Raw genomic sequence first — 23,802 nt, 5'->3', positions numbered from 1 at the left:
AACACCGCTGAACTGAAAAAAATCACAAGGCAAAAAGTGTACAAAATACATCAATGTGCTGAAGAAAAAAACACATCACACATTTTTGATATCTGATACAGAGTACATTGTTGTTTCTACTAAATCGCATGCTATGCAATTAAATAAATTTAGACAAAAGCTGGGAACCAAATAAGATGTGCAAAACAAATGGAAATCGATATCAAATAAAGAAACATAATTCACTTTTGTCTATTTGTTTATTGAGATTCATCCTGTATTGTAAAAAAAAAATGAAATGGTATATTTTTATTAAGATCAGAGTTTACCGCTGATGCTTTTGCAGATTTAACTCAATGATAACTTTTAATAAGCAGAAATCCTCAGTACAGATATACACACACACACACACATTTTCAGAACCGCTTGTCCCATACGGGGTTGCAGGGAACCAGAGCCTACCCGGCAACACAGGGCGTAAGGCCGGAGGGGGAGGGGACACACCCAGGACGGGACGCCAGTCCGTCGCAAGGCACCCCAAGCGGGACTCGAACCCCAGACCCACTGGAGAGCAGGAGCCGGTCCAACCCACTGCACCACCACACCCTCTCAGTACAGATATTGCATTAATATTCATCAGTTGCTTACCATTACACATAATTTTCATGAAGAGCTCCACCCAAAAAAGTCTGCTGTGGAAGTGTACTGAGTGATGTGAAATCTGCTGTTTTAAATAGTGGTTACTTTGTAAATGCATGCATCATTCTAAAACATCTCAAACAGTAATTTCATCAGTTTTGCAGAACTTCGCCTGTTGATGTTAAACTATATAAGGATAAGTGAATGTACATTAGTACTCTAGTCTGAATTAGCTCTTGTATAACAAGGTGTTCCAGAAAACATAGCAATGGAGCTCCATATTAAGAAGATGGGGGAGACAAGACAACAAGCTGGTGCCCATGGGGATGAAACTTGCACGGCTGTGCCCCGCAGCTGTCCTTGAGGAGCAGTCATGAACCCTGGACCATCTGCATCATGAGGGGTGGGGGGGCCTAGGGCATTATACTGATCACATCATCAGATAAGAGACAAGCAGGTTGAGCCAAAGAGCTGCCATCTCCTCTCAGCTTCACGGTTCCTTCTCCATGACCCTTCAAGAAGAGCTGAGGATTAGTGCAGCAGAGCCCAAGTTTGATCAAAGTGTGTAGCGAGGATTACAATAATACTCTATTAGTACAGTGCAAATGTACTCTCATACTTTGCTTTTTTGCAAATAATATGCTATCAGTGTATGTCAAATAGGCTGTATTTTCTTAGTTTCTTGTTGCTCCTATTAAATAATAACTTGATTATTTTATATATAAAAAGGAAAGCCTTACTAGTTTCAGTAGCAACACTCATCCTGTTGCTCAGCAACAGGTCCTCTCCCCATAGGCGTACACTGCTCTGCAGTAATTAGTGGCATCCCTTCATCTGTATCCTCATTACAGCTGCTTGTTGCAAGACTGAGGTTGGAAAAGAAAAGCATGTACTGTATTTTGGTTTAGTCGGTAACTCATTACAATAATATTTTGTTAATCGGTAAATGTAGCTATAGTATACAACAGAAGTGAGTACAGCCCTGTGCAATATCACTTAAATGTCAGATGACTCAAAATTGTATCACTTCTCAGTAATTGCATTACCTCTAAGTCGACAAGTAGGGGATTTGCTCTTATGTAAAAGTAAAACCTAACAGTTTAGATTTACTATATTAAAAATACAGGCCCCACAGTACGTACGCAATGCAACAAAAGTCAGCGCACCTTTCGTTACTGAGATTGAAATCTTTTATTTTCCATGTCCTCCTTTATTTTTGATGACAGATTCAGTCCTCCTCGGCATGGAGGATACCAGTGTTGAACACATTTCTGGAGAGATGCTCTGCTATTCTTCAGAACCATTTACTTCAGCTGCTTTTTGCTGGAGGGGTTGTGTTGCTCTACCTTTCTCTTTAAAGTAAAATGGATGGCACAGCGAGTAGGGTTGCTGTCTCACGGCGCCTGGGTAGTGTGAAAGGACGTGGGTTTGAGTTCCACTTGGTCTGTGTGGAGTTTGTATGTTCTCCTTGTGGGTGCCCTGGTTTCCTCCCACAGTCCAAAGACATGCTGTTCAGGTTCCCCCATAGTGTGTGAGTGACACAGAGAGAGTGTGTTCCACTGATGTATGAATGAGTGAGCCATTGTAAGTAGTGTATGTAGGAGTGTAAGTCACCTTGGTGAATAAGGTTTGTGGACTGGTAACACTACATTGTATCCATTGTAAGTTGCTTTGGAGAAAAGTGTCTGCAAAGTAAATAAATGTAAATACCCCAAATGTGTTCTACTGTATTCAAGTCAGGCAACATTCTTGATCAGGTCATAGTTTTTACTTTGTGTTTCTTTAGAAACTCTTCTCTGATATTGGACATGTGCTCTGGATTGTTGTCATACTGGAATATTCCTCTGCTGCCTAAGCTTCTGAAGACTGGGAGTCATCTTCCCAGCCAGTATTTTGGTATGGTATTTGGTACAGGCAGCCATGGTGCCATCTATAAATGTCATCTCCCCAACACCTTTTGCACTCATGCAGCCCCATATCATTACACTCCCACCTCCATGCTTCACTGTCCTGACTATGCATCCACAGTGGTAGTCCTGGCCAGGTTCACGCCAAACATGCTGGACCCCATCTGAGCCAAACAAATTTATCTTAGTCTCATCTGACCAAAGAATGTGTTCCCACAGTACGTACGCAATGCAACAAAAGTCAGCACCCTTTTCATTACTGAGATTCAAATCTTATATTTTTTTCAATGATTCATATGACCAGCTTTATTTTTCATGACAGACTCAATCCTCCTCTCCTGTGAACACCAGAACTTTCTCAATTCTGGACCTATGGGCTGTGTCTATCTGCATGCCTGTATCATGGCTCCACATGGAAAAGAATTTCCAGAGAAGTTGAAAAATCCGAGTGTGAGACTTCACAAACATGGAAAAGGATACTGGAAGATCGGTGACCAACTGAAAACGAGTTTGAACACAGTTGCAGCAGTGATCAGGAGGTAAAGAACGAGCCATAGTACCACTAATCAGAGCCGCAGTGGCCGTCCTCCTAAAATGACTCCACGGACAGTGCGCTACCTGCATAATCTAGCTCTGAAAAACAGACGGAAAAGTATTTTTAATTTTCAGTAACTTTAGTTCTAATTTAATGTAGTAGTAATAGTTAGAAATAAAGCATTAATTTTTTACCATTTGCTCTGTTGCGTCTTGTAAATTGTTGTCTTTTGCACATTGCTTGTGTTTGCGCTGTTTTTTCTTGTAATTTACTACTTGCACATTGTGGTTGTCTTATATATTGTTATTGTCCAGTGTACTCCTGTTCGCAATCAAACCATAACCAATTCCTGTATGTTCTATATCCTGCTATTAGAGTGTTCTGAGTTTACTGAGTGTGACAAAGAGGGCAAAAGTGACGTTTGAGTTCTGAACAACGTTATGAACAGTCCTCCAATTCTAATTTTGTTTGTAAATTCAGAAGTCTGTATATATACTGGCTTATTAAGGCAGAAAGGTGAGATATGTAAAGGGTTTTCAAATTTGGACATATCTAAACCACTGGAAAGACCCAGGCTACAATCACACCTCCTCCTGTAATACCCTTCAGCAAGTTCCTTACCCTACATTGTTCCAGTGGAAATTACCCATCTGTCTAAATAAGTGCCGTTTTTTTAAAGAGCCTAAATTAGAAAACTGTGAGGTGTTGTTTAAGTACAGACTCAGATTTCCACTTGACATGTCATGTCTAAGCTGAGTAACACTCAACTCTCACCTGACTACAGCCTAATGCCTTAATTGGGCCTTCCCAGTGTGCCTAAGAAGCCAAAACCTACAGGAGGAAAAACAACAAGTGACAAAACAAAAAGGTTCACGTTACAGCCAGAATAATTGGTGTAATTCAAAGAGGATTGGCGTGTAAGGGAGGTGCAGTAGCACAGCAGGTTTGGCTGGGTCCTGCTCTCTGGTGGGTCTGGGGTTCAAGTCCTGCTTGGGGTGCCTTGTGATGGACTGGCATCCTGTCCTGGGTGTGTTCCCTTCCCTTCCAGCCTTATGTCCTGTGTTGCTGGGTTAGGTTCTGTGACCCTGTCAAGGACAAACAGCTTCAGCCAATGTGGGTGTATATTGTGTAAGAAATGTCACCAACATGTTTGTCCAGAAAAGTCAGTACATTTAATACCAGCTTCATTCATCTCTGAAACCCTTTTTGTCTGCTCAACATGAGAGTTATGTGTCGAAAAGATGCTGAAACACTTACCAGTCTTATCGTGGGTGAAATTTTGCACCAAGTACCATGGCAGCACCGCATGTACAATCGCTTTGCTTTGCTGCTGGGCAAGTTTACGTTTCGTATAAAATGCGCACATAAGTATGACATAGGAAGCGGTGTTAGGCAGAAGGGGACCAGCAGGGAAACAGCAGCTTATCCTGCTCTTTATTACTCATTTAAGATTCAGACTGTGAAAAATACTATTTACAAGTAAAGACACCGCTAATAAAGATGCAACTGAAGAGCCTGTTGCAGCCTGTTGCATTTTTAAGACTTGTAGTTATGTTGAACAAACTGTTGAAACACTTTGCTGTTTGGCTAGCAAACAGTGTTATCCAATCTGCAAACATTTTTCAACTTGCTGAACAAACATGAGCGTGGAGCCAGGCTGGATGGAGGACTGGAGGCCCAAGGGGTCTGGGGGTCTCCGAGAGCAGCAAGGCCAGTCTCATGAACTGATGATTTGTTCTGTCTGTTATGATTTCAGTTTTTTAGCCTTAAAGCTGCAAATCTAGGGGGTGCAGCGGTGCAATGGGTTTGGCCTGTGCTTGTTGTCCAGAGGGTCTGGGGTTCAAGTCCCACTTGGGGTGCTTTGTGATGCACTTGTGTCCTCTCCTGGGTGTGTCCCCTCCCCCTCTAACCTTGTGCCCTGTGTTGCTGGGTTAGACTCTGGTTTGCCGTGACCCTGCTTGGGACAAGTTGTTTCGGACTGTGTGTGTTCTACAGTGATTATTTACATTATGACCCTTTGTATTTTTAAAGATATTATCACATTGTTTTTACCATAATGAGTTGGGATAAAAACATTTATACTGAAATGAATATAGTTTGTTAATAAAAGTTTTTCAAAGAGTAACCCACATTTAAATCTTGCTCAAAAAAAGTGGAATAAAGTGTAAATATTTATCTATAATGTATGAATAATATAAATTTTTAAGTGAAATCATGGTGTCCGTACATGTGTCTCTTTAACATGACAGTTGTTCAAGTGCTTGTCAAAGTACCAGACGAGGTTTCCATAACATTTGATTCTTCCATGATGCCTCATCCAGAAGTTAAAATTAAAGATGAAAACAGGGTGCGCTTATTTTTTTTTTATTTTTCATTCCTTAAAAGTGTAATTGTTTTCTCAGTAATCCCTATAATACCATGGGTTCTCATTACTGCTACAGGCTCTCATTTTGACATTAAAGACATTAAAAGGCCTAAGATGACGTTAGCAAAATTTTGCCGACTCATCTTGGCTGGCACCACCGTGAGCAACAGAGCATGACAGGCAATTTTCTCATCTGGTTTAAAGTTCACGAGACTGTTTCAGCATGTACCCTGTGTTACGTCTTCCCACACGCAATACCGCGCGAAGTTTACCCAGATACAGCAAAATATTTCCGCGAGGAACACCTGTTAAGGCCCTTTGAGCCATTATGACATCATTCCATTTGCCAGCGTCTGAGCAGCATGTCAACCGATCCTTTTATTATTTAATTTTTTTACTTAGCTCTTACTTTTCTCCAAAAAAAAAGAAAACTTTTTACGTTTCAATACTAAGTCACTCAGAGTTATTTAACAGGGATGGAAACCCCTGCCTTTCATTTGCAAGGCAAAAGCTGTGCCCATATTTTAACTTTCCTATTGATCATTTCAGCGCTGTAAATTGTTCCTCCTTCGAGTCCCCTGTCCCCGAAATGCAGGACACGGTAGGACACTAGAGATTTCGTGCCTGCGTTTCCATTCCTTGTGTTTTTCACCACACTGGCGACTCACCAGGGGTGGAATAACCAGTATGCCGCGGTGTCCGTTACCCTCTGGGGAAGCGAAGTATCACAGAGGTTATACAAATGTTCGCTGGTTGCTTTTACAAGCACTGAAGGCCATATGATATGGGGTTTCATATTGTTCTTGGATAAGATTCTGCTTTGTTTCGAAGGATGCTGAACCCTGGCATCCAGTGAAGAAGATGGATTGTACAATAAAAGCACTTGCATTGCACTTGCTGGTTTACGTATAAGCATTGAGAGATTTTAAAAGGCAAGCAGAAATTAAAAGGAAGTATGACTGTAAAAAAGGGCCAAAGTCGATAATTCTCAAATGAAACGGAGACACTAGGATGAAATAAACCAGATGGCCTTTCAGTTCATTCTCTCCAAATTATTCCAAGAAATGCACAGGGCAGTTGATCATGGGAAAAAAATAGTAAAATAATGAATAACAAATTTATTCATCGTATTTTTCTCCTTGTACCTTGGGGGTACAGAAAGATAATAAACCAGAAAAATACATCGTGTAGGGATGTCCCCACAAAACAAAAGCTCTTTGAAATGCACACACACACATTGACTGAAACCGCTTGTCCCAAGCGGGGGTCACGGCGACCCAGAGCCCAACCCGGCAACAGAGGGAGCAAGGCTGGAGGGGGAGGGGACACACCCAGGACAGGACGCTAGTCTGTTGCAAGGAACCCCAAGCGGGACTCGAACCCCAGACCCACCAGAGAGCAGGCACGGGCCAAACCCTTGCATTCAGGTTTTAAAAAGCAAAGCTCAGTGCGAAATCTCCACTGACTGAAAAACAATTATTAATCCGTGAACGTGTAATTGACTCGAAAGATGACGAAGTAAAACAAGCAGTTCAGGCAGAGTGCGGCGTTTGGACTTTGTGTTTGGATTCATCCATTAACAGGCCGCGTTAAAGTTTCGTCCCTTAACCAGCCGAGGTTAAGAGCCACCCACTGACACATGGGAAGAAGCCCCGGTGCTGCGGTGAGCCTCTGTGTCAGTAGAGTAAGTGTAGCTCCAGTCTCTTTTCTTACAGAGGCCTCCTATTTGTCTCCACCGTAAGGAACACGACTCACTCAGAACTCATTCTGCAGATTTTTTGAAAGACATTACATCTGCTGCACCAGAGAATTCCGTTACTGTGAATGGAAGTTTGCATTTACACTTTATTCACTTAGCAGACACTTTTCTCCAAAGTGACTTCCAAAAGATACTATCTAGTGTTATTAGACCACACACCTTATTCACCGTGGTGACTTACACTGCTAGATACACTACTTACACTGGGTCACTCATCCATACATCAGTGTAACACACTCTCTGTCACTCACACACTATGGGTGAACCTGAATAGCATATCTTTGGACTGTGGGAGGAAACCAGAGCACCCAGAGGAAACCCACCCAGACACAGGAAGAACATGCAAACTCCACACAGACTGAGTGGGGATCAAACCCACATTCTCCCACACCCAGGTGCTGTGAGACAACAGCACTACTCACTGTGTCACCCTGAATAGACCTGTTGCCCATGCCTTCACTTTGCCAAAGGCAATTTCACTGACACACACACTTTCTGAAGCTGCTTCTCCCATACAGGGTAACGGGGAGCCAGAACCCAACCTGGCAACACAGGGCATAAGGCTGGAGGGGGTGAGGACACACCCAGGACAGGACACCAGTCCATCGCAAGGCACCCCAAGTGGGATTCGAACCCCAGACCCACCGGAGAGCAGGACCCGGCCAAACCCACCGCACCACCGCGCCCCGATTTCGCTTGGCAGTGAATGGCAAAAATATTGGATGGGAAAATCCTCCTTAATACGGTAAAGGTGAAGTCAGTGACGGTATGTGGCAATATGCTTTTACTTTTTTAACACCTTCTGCAGCGGCACTTATCTGGAATACAAAGAAGGAAAATGCTGTGTCTTACAACAAAACAAAACAAAAACTTTGGGTTAGTCATTAACCGGACACATGTTGCTCTTTGAACTTCACAGCCGATATCTGCCCAATGACGCAGAGACCATATTATGGTTAAAGTTTGCCGCCTTCTCTTTGAAAAAACAAACCAGATGTAAAGAGAAGCATTACACGAATGGAGCAGAGGAACATATTCCACTTCACGAATGGTATAAATGGCAGCAGTCCAGAATAGTAGAAGTTGATTACACACACTTTCTGAACTGCTTGTCCCACACGGGGTCACGGCGACCCAGAGCCCAACCCGGCAACAGAGGGAGCAAGGCCGGAGAGGGAGGGGACACACCCAGGACGGGACGCCAGTCCGTCGCAAGGCACCCCAAGCGGGACTCGAACCCCAGACCCACTGGAGAGCAGGACCCGACCTGGCCCAACCCACTGTGCCACTGCACCACCACACCCCCCTGCTAATAAACAATAACAATAAATAACGGTAACAATAAATAACAGTAGACAGCCAGAGAACTCAGAACGTGAGAATGCTTAAAGTGGCAGTGTAATTTACCAATGTGCTTGGGAGGAGCAGTCCAACTCTAGTTGCTAAAGGTGGCACATTGGTTAGTGTTATATAGTCTTACAGCAGTATGGTAAAAGCTGTTCCTGTACCTAGCAGTGCGGGTTCAAATAGACCTGAGCCGCTTTGCAGATGGCAGAGAAGAAAAAAGTGCGTGCGGGGTGATTATGATCTTTCATGATGTGCATCGTCTTTCTGAGGCAGCGTGTGGTGTAGGTGTCCTGGACTGCTGGTAGCTGAGTGCCGATGATTTACATAACATCGGCATCGATAACAATAAGACATTTTTAAGTTTGCAGTAGAATTCGAGTCAGAGTGCCAGTGAAATGTGGAGAATACCAACACTGACCATCGTCTTCTGAGCAAAGGTGGAAGACAGGTGGTGGTGCTGGGACCTATGACCGCTCTTGCTGAGATCAGGCATAAGCATCCTGCTCTTTTTCACTAGTAATATTGTTTTTTCTTACACCCTACGTGAGATTGGAAAATTTGCAATGTGCGCTGGATCTTCATCAGTATATTGAAAGACATAAACAATATACAGTGTTGCTTAAAAGTATGTGAACCCCTTGTGTCCCTCAGTTTTATCACAAACTTATTTAATCAGAACCAGTCCCTCATCTGACATAACGGGTGTGTAATGACCATTTCCACACTTTGTTTTAGAGGAAATTGTGTTTGCAGTAGAAAAGCGGAAGGAGTGAAGGTGCAGAAATAAGTGAACCTCAACGTGCATTGGTTAAACCAAGTAGGTAAGTAGAATCAGGTGTGTAAATCATATTTATTCATTTATTCTAAGATTTAGGTTTTATGCTTTTATTTTAGTCTTTTATACAGGAATAATGACCTTCCTTACAGGGTTCACATACTTCCAAGCAGCAGTATATTCAACTACACGCCAAAATGTTTAAGAAGACCTCTCTCCATGTGTTTTGCCAGGACATGAGAGCCACGAGCCTGACATCTTTCATGCCTGAGCTTTAGATGCTTTAGGCACCACAACGGTGACCATAGACGCAAGAATCCATTGATAAAACTCAAAATTTTCAGACCGCTGTGGTTGAACACTCATTTTCCAGATCACTTTGCCCAAGATCTCTCCAGCTCATGTATGGTGTAAATGTTCATGCACCGTAACTTCACGACTGTCACGGAGTTCCCCCGGGGCGGGAGCGCCGGACTCAAGAGCGGAGCACAGGAAGATCTTTCAAGGGGTAATCCAGAAAACGTGGTTAAAAAGCAGGCAAAGGGTCACCGATGTGCGTATGAAATCCAAAGGGAGAATCCGAGAGACATAATCCGGGGAACAGGCGAGGAGTCGTGGTGAGCCAGGGAGTCATGAAGGTGCAGGAGAGGATTCAGGGACAAGGATGAGTAATAACACTGAACAAGGTTCCAGATCCATGTGTGCTCCGTGTCCTTTTTATGCATCCGTCCCCTGATCAGCCACAGGTGTTCCTCATTGTGCCGAGTGGGGCGTGACAATAATCATCCCCAGATAAGCCTTTACACAGCTGCTACTCTGGCATTGTACTTCAATGTTTGTTTGTGTACCTCATTATAAAAAAAGAATTGTAGGAGGTTATCAGGATTCATCTACCCGGCGTTTTATGCACCTACGAGAGCGATGAACATCGGTGCATCGAGTGGAAAGTAAAAAACCGGGTTTACTTAAGAATCACACGTCTGCAGCCATGTCTCTTTCTCTTAATGTGATGCACAAATTGTGTTTTCTCTGAGATGTACGTCACTTTTAGAAAAGCATCTGCTAAATGAATAAATGTAAATGTAAGATCGGCGACCAACTAAAAGTGAGTTTGAGCACAGTTGCAGCAGGGACAGAATGAGCCATAGTACCACTAATCAAAGCTGCGGTGGCCGTCCTCCTAAAGTGACTCCACACAGACCAAGTGGAAATCAAACCCACGTCCTTTCACACTACCCAGGCGCCGTGAGACAGCAACCCTACTCGCTGTGCCATCCGTTTTACTTTAAAGAGAAAGGTAGAGTAACACAACCCCTCCAGCAAAAAGCAGCTGAAGTAAATGGTTCTGAAGAATAGCAGAGCATCTCTCCAGAAATGTGTTCAACACTGGTATCCTCCATGCCGAGGAGGACTGAATCTGTCATCAAAAATAAAGGAGGACATGGAAAATAAAAGATTTCAATCTCAGTAACGAAAGGTGCGCTGACTTTTGTTGCATTGCGTACGTACTGTGGGGCCTGTATTTTTAATATAGTAAATCTAAACTGTTAGGTTTTACTTTTACATAAGAGCAAATCCCCTACTTGTCGACTTAGAGGTAATGCAATTACTGAGAAGTGATACAATTTTGAGTCATCTGACATTTAAGTGATATTGCACAGGGCTGTACTCACTTCTGTTGTATACTATAGCTACATTTACCGATTAACAAAATATTATTGTAATGAGTTACCGACTAAACCAAATACACACACACTGTCTGAACCGGAGCCTAACCCAGCAACACAGGGCGCAAGGCTGGAGGGGGAGGAGACACACCCAGGATGGGACGCCAGTCCATCACAAGGCACCGCAAGTGCTACTCGAACCCCAGACCCACCAGAGAGCAGGACCCAGCCAAACCCGCTGCTCCACTGAACACCCCCCAAACGAAAAACAGTACATGCTTTTTGTTTTCCAACCTCAATTTTGCAAACAAGCAGCTGTAATGAGGATACAGATGAAGGGATGCCACTAATTACTGCAGAGCACAGTGTACGCCTATGGGGAGAGGACCTGTTGCTGAGCAACAGGACGAGCGCTGCCATCGTTACATCAAAAGACCCTTCGGAGGTAACCGTACACTCGCACCTTCTCTTACGAACACAGCTGGAATGCAAAAGTCTGTACGCAACTTGGAATTGTTTGTAAGTACAACATGACAATCAATAAAATCTTAATAATACAGTTAGCTCTGCTAAAAACATTAGATGAAGCTTCTGTGCATGAGGTGGGACAGCGGACTGAAAGAAAGGACAGTGAGCTGCAGTGTACTGAAAAACAGCGCAGGAGGAATTTATTAAAAAGTGTTTTGCCTTAGGGGGGCATGGTGGTGCAGCAGGTTTGGCTGGTTCCCACTCTCCGGTGTGTCCAGAGTTCGAGTCTTGCTTGAGGTGCCTTCTGTTGGACTGGCATCCCGTCCTGGGTGTGTCTCCCCCCCCCCCCCCCCAGCCTTGCACCCTGCGTTGCCGGGTTAGGCTATGGCTTGCTGCTGTCACGCCCTCCTCGGCGCGACGAGGATCACCTGCGGCAGATCAGGGAGCGACCGCATAAAAGGGCGGTCCGGAGCACACTCAGACGAGGAACCTTGTTCAGCCTTCATCACCGCTCTAGTGTGTGCCTTTTGACTCCTTACCTTTCCTGTTCCACCCGTCCACAACCCTCTCTTCCCGTCTCCTTTCCCTTACTTCTCTGGACCTCACGGTTTCCTCGATCTCCCGCTTGGGGATTACAGCTTTCGGATCGTCCCTCCGATCACGTTTGCGCATCGGCGACCCTTCGATTGTCTTGTGACCACGATTTTTGGTTTCCCCTTTTGACCCTCGGTGCTCCGCGCTTGGGTCCGACGGCGTCCTTCCGTTGTGACACCATGACGGCCGCGACCCTGCTTGGGACAAGCTGTGTGTGTGCGTGTGTGTGTGTGTGTGTGTTTCGCCTTAACTGTGTCTCATGGAAAAGTGCAAACAAAAGTGGAAGCACGGTTTGTTTCTATTCACTCTGACTGTGTCCTGCTGCCACCGTATGAGGAAAGCAGAAATGCAGGCCATTTTCGCTCCACGACTGAGAAATGTTTGCAACAAAAAAATAAGCACAGACCTCACGTTATGGCCCAAATGGAATCAGTAGCATTTACTACTGCAGCAGCGGACAGGATCAGAACTGGGTTTCGATGGCCTCGCACCACTATTCTATTCGCGCGTGCTTTACTGCCACCGATTGGTGAGTAAACCAATCACGTTTTTGTCCGCTGCATACTGAATTAAAAAAACAGGCGGGTTAACGGCAATATAACATTTCAAAAAATAAATAAAAGGCTTGTTTCTTTGAAATTTTACCGATGTTGGAAACCCGAGGAGCAGGCGCATGTAAAAGACACACTTTCGCAGTGTTTCCTTGAGTGAGAGCAGAGCAGTGCAGACCTGTGCTCAGGTATCACTAGAGGGCAGCAGTAAATTGCTCCGATAAAGAGAGGACTGTAGTAAAAAGGCCGGTAAACTGATCAGTAGATTATCATCCATGCAGGTTTTATGTAGACATACAGACACCTACATGAGCTATTTAAAGGGCTAGTCCAATTGCATTTGAAAACAAGATACCTGTATTTCAGGAGCCACCGACTACTGGGTATGCAGGACATGGGTATGGAAGGTTATCAGGACGCATCCATCCTGCGTTTCATGCGCCTACGAGAGCGATGAACATCGGTGCATAAAGTGGAAAGTAACAAACTAGGTTTGCCGAAGAATCACGTCTGCAGCCATGTCTCTTTCTTTTAATGTAATGCGCAAATTGTGTTTTTTCTGAGATGTACGTCGCGTTGGAGAAAAGCGTCTTGAATGAATAACCGTGTGTGTAAATGTATGGATATGCAGAACGTAAAATAAGCGCCTTTAATGTGGGGTTTTCAGATTTTCTGACATTCTGCGTTTCTCTTTTCGTTTCGCTTGAAAATTCTTTGCCAAAATAGCTTCTATGGAAAATTTTTCAGCGGTTTTAAATAGCTACTACAATGTCTATAAGGATGTAGCGGCGTCCCATCCAGGGTGCTCCGCCTCCCAAGCCTGGCACCTAGCATTTCCTAGATAGATTCCTTTTCACCGCAACCCACACACGGGACACAATGTCTACAAGCGCTTGCCCCGAGCGGGGTGATGGAGAACCGGAGCTTAATCCAGCAACACAGGGCGTGAGGCTGGAGGGGGAGGGGACACACCTTGGACGGGATGCCAGTCCACCACAAGGCGCACCCCAACCCTGCTGAGGAAAAGCAATTAAAACTGGATGGACGTCTAAGATGATCGAAACGACTGATGTGCATTGCTAGTATTTTGACTTATTTAGGAACTCTTGATACATGTGAAATTGAGACGCTGTTAAGCGACCTGTACGTCCAGTAGCCGCCGTGGCTTCCCCTGATCGCAGCACCACTATGACAAGCATTACACGGTGACTAAGAATGACTTTCAAACCCGTCATGTTCGGATCAGAAGACGGCAGCCGCGTCTACTACTATCAGCTGCCCCTCCAGGACAAAATCTAGTTTTTTATGTTAAGTACAAGCACTTCAATCACCATTCATTCATGTACAAGCTTATATGAAAAAAGAAATTAAGTGGCTGTGTACTGGTACCTTTGTTCAAACATTCATTGCGGTACATCCCATCACGGAGATCTGGATACAAGTCCCACACCAGCCAGCCGGTGCCTGTTATACCCTGGATGGGCCATATGACTCCCGTTCTCCTTTTCTTGTTCATACTGTCACCTGTAACTGAATCAGGCCAATACTTACTTATGCGAAGGTCACAGGTTTGAATCCCACCACCAGCTATAGTACCCATGAGCAAAGTACTTACCCTAAATTGCTCCAGTAAAATTACCCAGCTGTATAAATGGGTAAATAACTGTAAGTAGCTTAAGACTGTAAGTCACTGCAGAAAAATGCTAAACGAATAAATGTAAATGTTAATGTCAATATCACCTTCATCCCAGTTTGTTCCCTTTGTAGAGGAAATTCCTCTGCTGCCAGGGAGAGAAAAAGTGGGTGACACAGAGCACATGTCAGAGGATGTGTGAGCAAATGTTGCCCCCCACCAAGTGTGGGTGGGTGAAGTGCTTTACAAGGGCACATAAGAGCTTTAACCAGCCAAAAACAAATTGAGCTTGTAAAAAGCATTATAAATAACTTGATGAACTAATTAACAATCTACACTATACACTAAGCAAGGTAAATTACAGTACCTTGATGGAGACTATATAATCCTTACTAAAGCACCAAAATAAAAAAAATGCAGTATATGTATTTATATATAGATATATATGTATATATATAGATATACAGTGTATATATATATATATATGTATATACACATATAAATTGCCATATGTGGATCCTAAATTACTAGTTGTTAGTTATAGTTCGTAATACCAACGGTCCAAAATATTACACTGGAAATTGTTTAAAAGTAAAGCGATGTAAAGTACGAAGGGGACTGTGTGAGAAAACAGTTTGCCTTCAACGTGATGATGCAGCAGATGAGGATGCAGAATTTCTGCATGAATTTGCTGAGGTCAGCATTCTTTCGTTCCCACGTAAACACCTGGATTTTGAGAAACTACAGAGGAAGCTTTCTCACGGGCGGGGAGCCATGGGAACGGGCCCTCGGCGCTACTTGAGAGGAGGTAATGGAGGCATTGCCCTCGTAGGGGGCTGGAACAATGACGGCGGTCGCCACACAGACAGCGGGGGAATGAGGGCTCCGATCTGACAGCATTGCCTCGAAAGAGGAGAGGATGAACGTCCGCGCGATGCAGATCTGGGGCTTCCTCTTCAACGTCCTCGGCTGGATCTTCGTGGCCTGCACCATGGCCATGGAGTTCTGGAAAATTTCAGGCATTGGAGGTCAAGGGGGCTCCAATATTATGAAGGTGGCCTGGTACTGGTCCAGTCTGTGGAGATCCTGCTTCACCGACTCCACCGCCATCACCAGCTGCATCGACTTCCCGGTGCTGTGGTCCGTAGAAGGTGGGTGCCGTTTCTCCTCATCTCCTCCGCAGCACCCAGTCCAGAATGGGACACCTGCCTGGAATAGATAGGTCTGATCACATGTCCCAGGCAGCACGAATATGAGGAGGCGATCTCATTCCGATTAATACACTATTGCTCTTCGAAGACTTTAATTTACTGCGGAGAGCTGTAAACGCAAACTATTTCATAAGCATTTTCGAAAGATAAGGGGGAGTACGTGACCATATTGTGATTCTGCTTAATTAATTAATTTAAATATTAAAATTCTATGCATTTTAATTCATTGACTCAATACGCCATACTGACAGAAGCGTGAAAAGCAGCTTTCACGCAGAGAGGAGTATAGAATCTGTTATAAAAATATGGAACGAGAACGTGGGGCCGAAAGTTACGTTTCTCCATGACAATCAAACGAATACCCGAGGGGCGGTACAGGGTGGCGCGTTCCTCGAGCGCAAATGATCCAAATGCTGCTTTACCGGCTGCTTCCATCTGGTCTCCTCAGACTACATCCAGGTGGTGAGGGCTCTGCTGATGAGTGCGCTATGCATGGGGGTGCTGGCCTTTGTGCTCAGCTTCATGGGACTGGAATGCACCTACATTGGAGGGAAGGAACCTGGCAAGCGCAAGCTCCTCATCTCCGGGGCTTTCCTTCACATCCTCAGCGGTGAGCACTTCGGGTGCTTTCTGAGGTCAATGTTCGGGCACCGCGACGTTCTTCTCCTGTCAGCGGTTGTGCCAACAGCCTCTTACTTGTGCTCTCGCAGGACTGCTGTCCTTCACTGGCTACGTGTGCTATGCCCACCAGGTCTCTGCCGAATATTTCAACCCTAATTTTATCGGATTGAGGCAAGTGCTCGCTTTGTCTATTTTAAATTCATGAATGGGTCCTGATAAATAATGAATGGGTTCAGATGGATCTCTTTGAAAGTATAAGCAGTCATCTGAGCACATTGGAAAACAATCCTTGCATGCGTAGCTTTTTTGTCTGTTGGTCAAATGCACCTTTGCTGTGGGCCATTTGGAGAAAAGCGTCTGCCAAATGAAAAATGTAAAAGAAAAGGCATAAACAATATAAAATAAATCTGAGTCCTATAGTCCTGAATTAATATATAAGCTCACAGAGTTCTGCAGCAGCAAAGTGATTTAAATACCGACGGACTGTGTGGAAGGGTCAGAGGTAGAGTGAGGGTTAGGGTCAGGATTAGGGTTAGGGTTAAATGTGATCTTCCAGGTTGCTCCAGCCGACTGCTGCAGGTCGGAGGTCAACAATGATGAGAGGTGTACAGAGCCTTCATAGCACACCTCGGGGTCACTTATAAAATGCCATGTCAGATGTTGTACCCATCGACTCTGTAACATCAGCTAACATTGTAACGTTCACCTTGTGGGCATCAGGTAGACACTGGAGGGCACTGCAGGCACATGAACCACCTGCATAACTGAAATAACCGATGTGTGGACTGACAAGTTAAAAAAAAAGCTCAGAACCAGACACACAATCAATATAATGCTGCACAAACCGTCTCTGTCCACAGGTTCGAACTGGGAACGCCGCTCTTCCTGGGATGGGTGGGCTCCGTGTTTGAGATAACGGGGGGTACTTTCTACTGCATCTCGGTTAGGAAAGTAGTCTCCCAAAAGAGGTAAGTGGAGATCAGCTGCCCTTGATTAATGCACTGTTACCTGACAGTACAGTGCATGAAGGTGATTTTTGGCAGCTGCAAGTGCAGAATGAGGAAAGGGAAAATAACCTGTAATCTCCATGTGGAAAATATAGTACTTAGAGCACAGCACCTTTGCAGAAGGTGCCCAGAAAATTACTTTTCTTGCTTTCTCTTCCTATAATTGGCATAAGAGGACAGAAGCTGCTCCGTACTTGGAGCTGCATTAAGTAAGCGCACAAATAAAAGCGGAAAAACAGGTGGCACAATGGTGCAGCGGGTAGCGCTGCCACCTCGCATTGCCCGAGTTGTTCAGGTGTAGGTTTCAGTAACAGTGCAGTCTGTGTGGAGTTCGCATGTTGTCTATATGGGTTCCCTCTAGGTGCTCTGGTTTCCTCCCACAGTCCAAAGGCATGTTGTTCAGGTGAATTGGCCTTTCTGAATTGCAATTGCAACTGAAGACAGGTATAACATGACAAGTAACGAAGAAAGCTTGCGTTTAGAAAGTCTGTATGTTATTCTGCATTAAGACTTCCACAAGAGAAGGTGTGTCCACACTAGCTGATGCCACACAGCAGGTGTTCACTGCTCATTGTCTCTACTGAAGCTTGGAGAGGTGTGTCAGAAGATTTTTTTGTTATGTGGGCATATGGAATTGAAAGCACATGTTTTCTGAGCAAATTGTTGACCCCCCCCCCCCCTCCCAAAATATGCAGCACCTCCAAGATCAGTGTGGATGTGAAGACCGAGGAGCCCAAGTCCGTGGAAGCCAAACGTACAGCGAAATCCAGGACTTCTCGGAAGTCTGAGCTCTCCTTGGAGTTGAAAGACTTCGCGAAGACCAACGTGTCTCTCTCGGAGGTCTCCTCAGTGTCTGATTTCCACTCCAACGTGAGTGACGCAGAGTCCTCAGTGACCAGCGAGTCAGGCAGACCTGGAAACAAGAAGCTCAAAACCACCTATATTTGACCAGGAAGGGATCTACAATATTGTTTGTATTGTTTGTAAAATATATGCAGTATATATTTTATATATGTATAAATACCAACCAACCAATGTCAACAACCACTTGTCCCGAGCGGGGTCACGGCGAGCCGGAGCCTATCCCAGAAACACAGGGCGCAAGGTTGAAGGGGGAGGGGCACACCCTGGACGGGAAACACCCTGGACGGGATGCCAGTCCATCGCAAGGCACCCCAAGCAGGAGTCAAACCCTGGACCCACTACACATTGGGCACCGGCCAAACCCGCTACACCACCACCACACCCCCGTTATATGTAAATATTATTTTTTGAATATTTTATATTATTATGTATATTACTGAATTATTAATAATAAATGGGGTCAGTGTCCTTCTGAAGACAAAGACTGCGAGAAAAGTGCAGACCACTTGAAGTACAGGGCAGCACGGTGGCACAGCGAGTAGCAGTGCTGTCTCACAGCACCTGGGTGGTGTGAGAGAACATGGGTTTGATCCCTACTCAGTCTGTGCGGAGTTTGCATGTTCTCCCCGTGTCTGCATGGGTTTCCTCTGGGTGCTCTGGTTTCCTCCCACAGTCTGAAGACATGCTGTTCAGGTTCATCCACAGTGTGTGAGTGAGAGAGTGAGTGTGTTCCACTGATGTATGGATGGATGAGTGACTCATTGTAAGTAGTGTATCTAGCAGTGTAAGGTGAATGAGGTGTGTGGGCTGATAACACTACATAGAGTTCATTGGAAGTCGCTTTGGAGAAAAGTGTCTGCTAAGTAAATAAATGTAACGTAAATAATATTACAGCCACAAATAAATCAAACAAGAAGGGCTGCTGTGGCCCCTCGAAGCAGGGCTTTGGACTGATGTTGGAGGATGACATACCTAAGCAACATGGGACTTTGGCTGCAAAACTTCCCCCTTGAATAACTGTAGATGGGATGTTTTCTGAATTTACAAACTGGGTAGTGAGTGTGTTTTCCATAGCCACCGTTTGGCATGTTCTGCTCATGTGTTCCTTTGCATGTTTCACTTGTACGCCATTCTTAAATGGAAGAACGCTGTCTAAGCCTGAGTCATGGTCACCGCAAGAGCAGACGTACCCATAAAGAACACAAATGCAAGCGCTCTTCCCCACAGTCTGCAGGTTAGGTCCAGAACCAGAGTGATGGGAGTTTGGAGGATTTACATGTCTTGGGCACAGGGAGATGTAAATGATGGTGAAAACTGTACGGTTTCAAGACACTCTGACTTTGTGAAGCTGGTGAGACTCATTTAGTATTATATAAAACCATGGAGACAAACATTTGGGAATCCGTGGATCAACACATCCAGGAGCAGCATCTCCACCTCAACCCTAAACACTTAGTGGCAACTTGAGAGCAGAAAGCCAACAAAGGAAAAAAATCTGTCAATTGACGGCCTGATCGATCAATTAACCGATTGCACAGTTTGACTGAACATACCTGGCGTATGGATGCTTACACTAAATGTGAGTCAGAAAGTTGGTCTTCATGTTTATTCTCACTGTGAACATAAAGGCATAATTTCTGTACTTGCATTTTGGACACAAGTTACAAAATGCAAAAGGTAGTCGGGGAACCAACCTTGACTCACCCGTTCATGTTCTTGCATTGACTGTCTTTCAGGCTTTACACTGCCTACAGTGTTTGATATGTCATGTGGTGAATTAAAAGTATTTCTTCATGAGCCTCGTACTACATGTAAGGGCAATTTGAAAATGCATTCTGAAATTTCTGAGATTCTTCATAGAATTTCAGACTTGATTTCTTCTATTTTTGTGTTCTACTGTTCATTATAAACCAAATATTTCCATAGTGACAATGGAAGCCCCTTCGGTCCCACTTAGCTGTATAAATGTATGTCCTCGCACTGTTTGCATCGCTGTGAAATACCCTAACCTGACTTTCTGTTATGCGGAGTTGACAGTAAACAGCTTGTGGTTCGTACCACAACATCAGGTCTTCATCCGCACACAGCTGTGTGAGCTCGGGCCCAGGGTACTGGTGTTGAGACACACGACGCCACCCATCTTGCTGAAATGACTTGACAGTAGAAGACAGCGTCCACAGCTCAGCAAAGTTCTCCGTTCCAGGGTTACCAGCAGAGACCTCGCTGATCAATAAAGGGCTCCGGAGGGCAAGCGTGTGTTTGTTTCTGTGAGCAGACCTCTGGAGAGCAGCAGCTTCTTCTCGTCAACCTCTTGGACACTGCGAGACATGAGGAAGCGGTTGATCCAGATCTTCGGCTTTCTCCTCGTCACTCTGGGCTGGTTCTTCGTCTCCTGCACCATGGCCATGAACAACTGGAGGATATCACAGATTGGAGGCTTAGGAGGTCAGTATGTCATCAAGGTGGGCTGGTACTGGTCCAACCTGTGGAAGGACTGCTTCGTTGACTCCACCGACGTGACCAACTGCAGGAACTACGGGGTGCTGTGGCCTGCATCATGTAGGTATTTCCTTCTTGGGGAGAGGTTGGGGTGTTATGTCTTTTCGCCGCTTTCAGTGCGAACCTCACAGGTCCTCCCCGTCTCTTCCAAAGACAAATTCTTCCTCGTTTTGTTCTATGTGTCGAGAAGTCCTTCATAGACCTTTCTTTTTCTATGATTTGTTGGCTGCATTTTTTAAAATTGTTACAAGAATTTGGCCAAATAGAAATTTAAAACTGCAAATTAAATGATGGAAAAAAATACTGGGTAACTATTCTTTCCAAGGAAACAAATTTTACATATTAAGTAGAATATGTTTCAGATAAATCCGGTCTCTTTGTACTTTCAAGCACCTATCAACTTTGAAATTAGAATAGAATAGAATAGAATAGAATAGAAATGAGATAAAATGGAATGGAAAAGAGCTTCCTACATTTTCAAACAAGTCAATGTAGGTCAGAGTCTGAACTCAGGCTCAACACTGAGATTGAGTTCACGTTACTTTTCCGCACGGTGACCTCTTCCTCCCGGGAAGCATACATCCAGGGGGTGCGTGGGCTGCTGCTGACAGGCTTGGCCCTGGGGTTCTGCGGCACCATACTGGCTTTCGTGGGAATGGAGTGCACCAACATTGGCAGCAGCCCCAAGACCAACGACAGAATCCTCTTCATCGCTGCCGTGTTCCACTTTGTTGGAGGTGAGCAGAAATAAGACCCGTTTTTTCCAAACAGCTGGATCCCACTGGAAAATGTGTTTCAGTTTATGCCACAATTTCCTCTACGCAGGCGTGTCTGACACCGCTGGGTACTGTTTATACATCAACCAGATTGTGATCACAGCCTTTAACACCAATTTTGACCCCTACGCTCTGCAGTAAGTCCTATATGTAGAGTTCGTGTGGTGTGAAGTGATTTTTAACCAGCGCTAATTTGATGTCCTGTTACCAGACAGATTATGTCACTGGCTGGCTATTTTTCATAAAATGCTGAATAATTTGTTGGAAAATTTGCATAGAACATTGTGTGGATCTCAAGAGTATGTGTACCTTGCCTGAGCACTGACATTGTCTACAAGAGCATTTTGCATATTCCAACTATAACATGAAATAGAAGTGTTATGCACTGGGCTCTCCCAAGTGCCAGCCCTCGTTTCTCCCTCTCTCTTCCTCTACTCAGATACGTTATCGGGGCTCCTTTGTTCCTCGGACTGGTGGGGAGTTTTTTCATTGTTTTAGGATCCGTTCTGTATGCTGTTACTGTATTCAGATCCATCAGCAGGAAAAGGTAAGACAAAGCAAAGAGATTTATGACTTCCCAGCACCAGACAATACACTCTCCAGTTCACTCAGAAGATTTCACTAAGAGCATCTGGTATTGAACTGTAAGATTGGTGGAAGAATCAAGAGATGATGTCAATCAACAATCACATGATGCCAACCAGCGATTGTGTTTCACATACTTTTCACACGTTTACGGTTTCCAGCCAATGGGATCCGTCATAATTAGTAATGGTAATAGTGATTTAGGAACTTAATTCTTTGTCCATGTCCATGTTTCTCCCCAGCGGAAGGGTCCACATCTACGAGTCGAGGACATACGCCACGCCACGCTCCAGGGGCAGAACTCTGTACTCTGGATATTACATGCAGTCAAGGCCATCACAATTTTCCCAGTATTCCAGACCGTACAGGAATTCCACATATTCAGGGAAGTCCAGAAGCTCCAAAATCTCTCAGTTCTCCTCTGTTTCCCGGATTGAGGACAAGAAGATGCTGGACAGAGACACTTTTGTATAGCCGGAGTTGGTGAAATGGATGAATGAGCTTAGAGAGTGAGCTCCTGTTCAAATCTGTCACTTGGTCCACCATTGTGTCGAGGGTGAGGATGAAGCTCTTACGGTGCCTTGTTGGCATTTAGACTTGTATCACAGCCTTTATAAACAAGTCACTCTAATAATTAATAAACTGAAAACATTTTGTATTGCTAATATTTTCTTTTTAATGTAGTACCTTACCATTTTGGAAGTAATATTGATGTACACATCAGTTAAATAGAGGAATGCCTTTTATTCTCTGCCTGATGTGGGTGTGTAAAGTGGGAGCGTACCAATATTTTACCGAAGGAAACTGGGCTTGTGATTATTGATTACTATACAGGATGCAGCATTTACTTATTTTTGTACATACACAGCACTGGCAATATTTGAGTGCATTACACACACACACTGTCTTAACCACTTGTCCCATACGGGGTCACGGGGAGCTGGAGCTTAACCCTGCAACACAGGACATAAGGCTGGAGAGGGAGGGGACACACCCAGGGTGGGACGCCAGTCCATCACAAGGCACCCCAAGCAGGACTTGAACCCCAGACCCGGGCCAACCCACTGCACCCCCCCCCCTTGAGTGCATTAATAAATAACAACGTTTAAAATATTCTTTGAAATTATACACTTGAAACACTTGCTGCCCCAAAACACCCCTTTCAAGTTGTATTGACAATGCTAAACGCATACAGACCGTCTTTTTAAAATCATGTCTTTTTACAAAAAAAAAAAAGAACTGGTTTTCTACAATACAAATGTAGACCCAGCACCTTCCTGGCCACAGACATCTGTATATTCAGGATACAAAGCAAACCAAAAAACCAAAAAAGACACACAAAATGTCACTGTTATTCACTGCTGATAAGCTTTTATAGCAATGGTGTTTTTGAGTATTTTAACAATTTAAAGAATAAATATTTGATGTTTTATTGTGTGGAAATTCATTTAGTAAGGAGGTAATTACAATGAAAATAAAACCACATCGCCCAACCTTCAGATAAATGTGGTGGTATTGTCATACGTTCACATTAAACCACTTTTGCAATTTTTTATTTTTCTGCACATCTCCTTTTGTGAGGTATAGAACTGAAAAACAGCAGTCTCACCATATTCATAATTTTGTTGTATTGCACAGCAGCACAGTGACAATAAAGTCTTCAATTCAGTTTAACCAAGTTTTCTTCCTAAACGAAAATAATCTCTGATATTTAAATATTGTTTCACATAAAAAAAAAAAAAAAAAAAAAAAAAACCTTTATCCACATCTAAGAAAAAAGAAAATCAGCCAATTAAAAACATCGATGGTCACATAGCTAGAATATTTGCAAAGTAGCTAATCGTTTTGGTCTATGAGCGATATGACTCACAGGTATTGGAAACAGAAGGTAAGTACCACTGAGCACAAGTTGACTCTTGGCAACCAGTCACGTGCTTTTCACGCCATGGAAAATTTAAAAGAATTTAATGCTGTACAAAATTAATGGACAGCACAGTGGTGCAGCAGGTCAGGTAGTGCT

General features: G+C 44.2%; 2 protein-coding genes across 2 annotated transcripts; both read left to right on the top strand.

Annotated features, from left to right (window-relative positions):
• Positions 1 to 15,077: 15,077 nt before the first annotated feature.
• On the top strand, positions 15,078 to 18,073 carry LOC108929328 (claudin-10). Its single transcript, XM_074559712.1, is given in 5 exon segments — positions 15,078 to 15,370; positions 15,879 to 16,083; positions 16,085 to 16,222; positions 16,912 to 17,019; positions 17,754 to 18,073. Coding segments are annotated over 5 exon segments (936 nt in total). The 5' UTR covers positions 15,078 to 15,138; the 3' UTR covers positions 18,007 to 18,073.
• A 1,627-nt stretch (positions 18,074 to 19,700) lies between these two features.
• On the top strand, positions 19,701 to 22,386 carry LOC108929279 (claudin-10-like). The gene is made up of 5 exons (XM_018743665.1): positions 19,701 to 20,481; positions 20,997 to 21,158; positions 21,247 to 21,334; positions 21,637 to 21,744; positions 22,025 to 22,386. Exons 1-5 carry the CDS (start codon positions 20,250 to 20,252, stop codon positions 22,254 to 22,256), a joined length of 822 nt encoding a protein of 273 aa, XP_018599181.1. The 5' UTR covers positions 19,701 to 20,249; the 3' UTR covers positions 22,257 to 22,386.
• Positions 22,387 to 23,802: the final 1,416 nt, after the last annotated feature.

This window comes from Scleropages formosus, chromosome 12 (assembly GCF_900964775.1).
Source record: "Scleropages formosus chromosome 12, fSclFor1.1, whole genome shotgun sequence".
NCBI classification, from domain to species: domain Eukaryota; kingdom Metazoa; phylum Chordata; class Actinopteri; order Osteoglossiformes; family Osteoglossidae; genus Scleropages; species Scleropages formosus.
Note: the sequence above shows the minus strand (reverse complement) of the source record. Positions and strands in the feature narration are given on the sequence as shown.

Coding starts and splice junctions, on each gene's coding strand:
- LOC108929279 (XM_018743665.1), top strand. CDS start 20,250: ATGAGGAAGCGGTTGATCCAGATCTTCGGCTTTCTCCTCGTCACTCTG. Junction 21,159..21,246: donor CGTGTTCCACTTTGTTGGAG/GTGAGCAGAAAT, acceptor TCCTCTACGCAG/GCGTGTCTGACACCGCTGGG. Junction 21,335..21,636: donor TTTGACCCCTACGCTCTGCA/GTAAGTCCTATA, acceptor TCCTCTACTCAG/ATACGTTATCGGGGCTCCTT.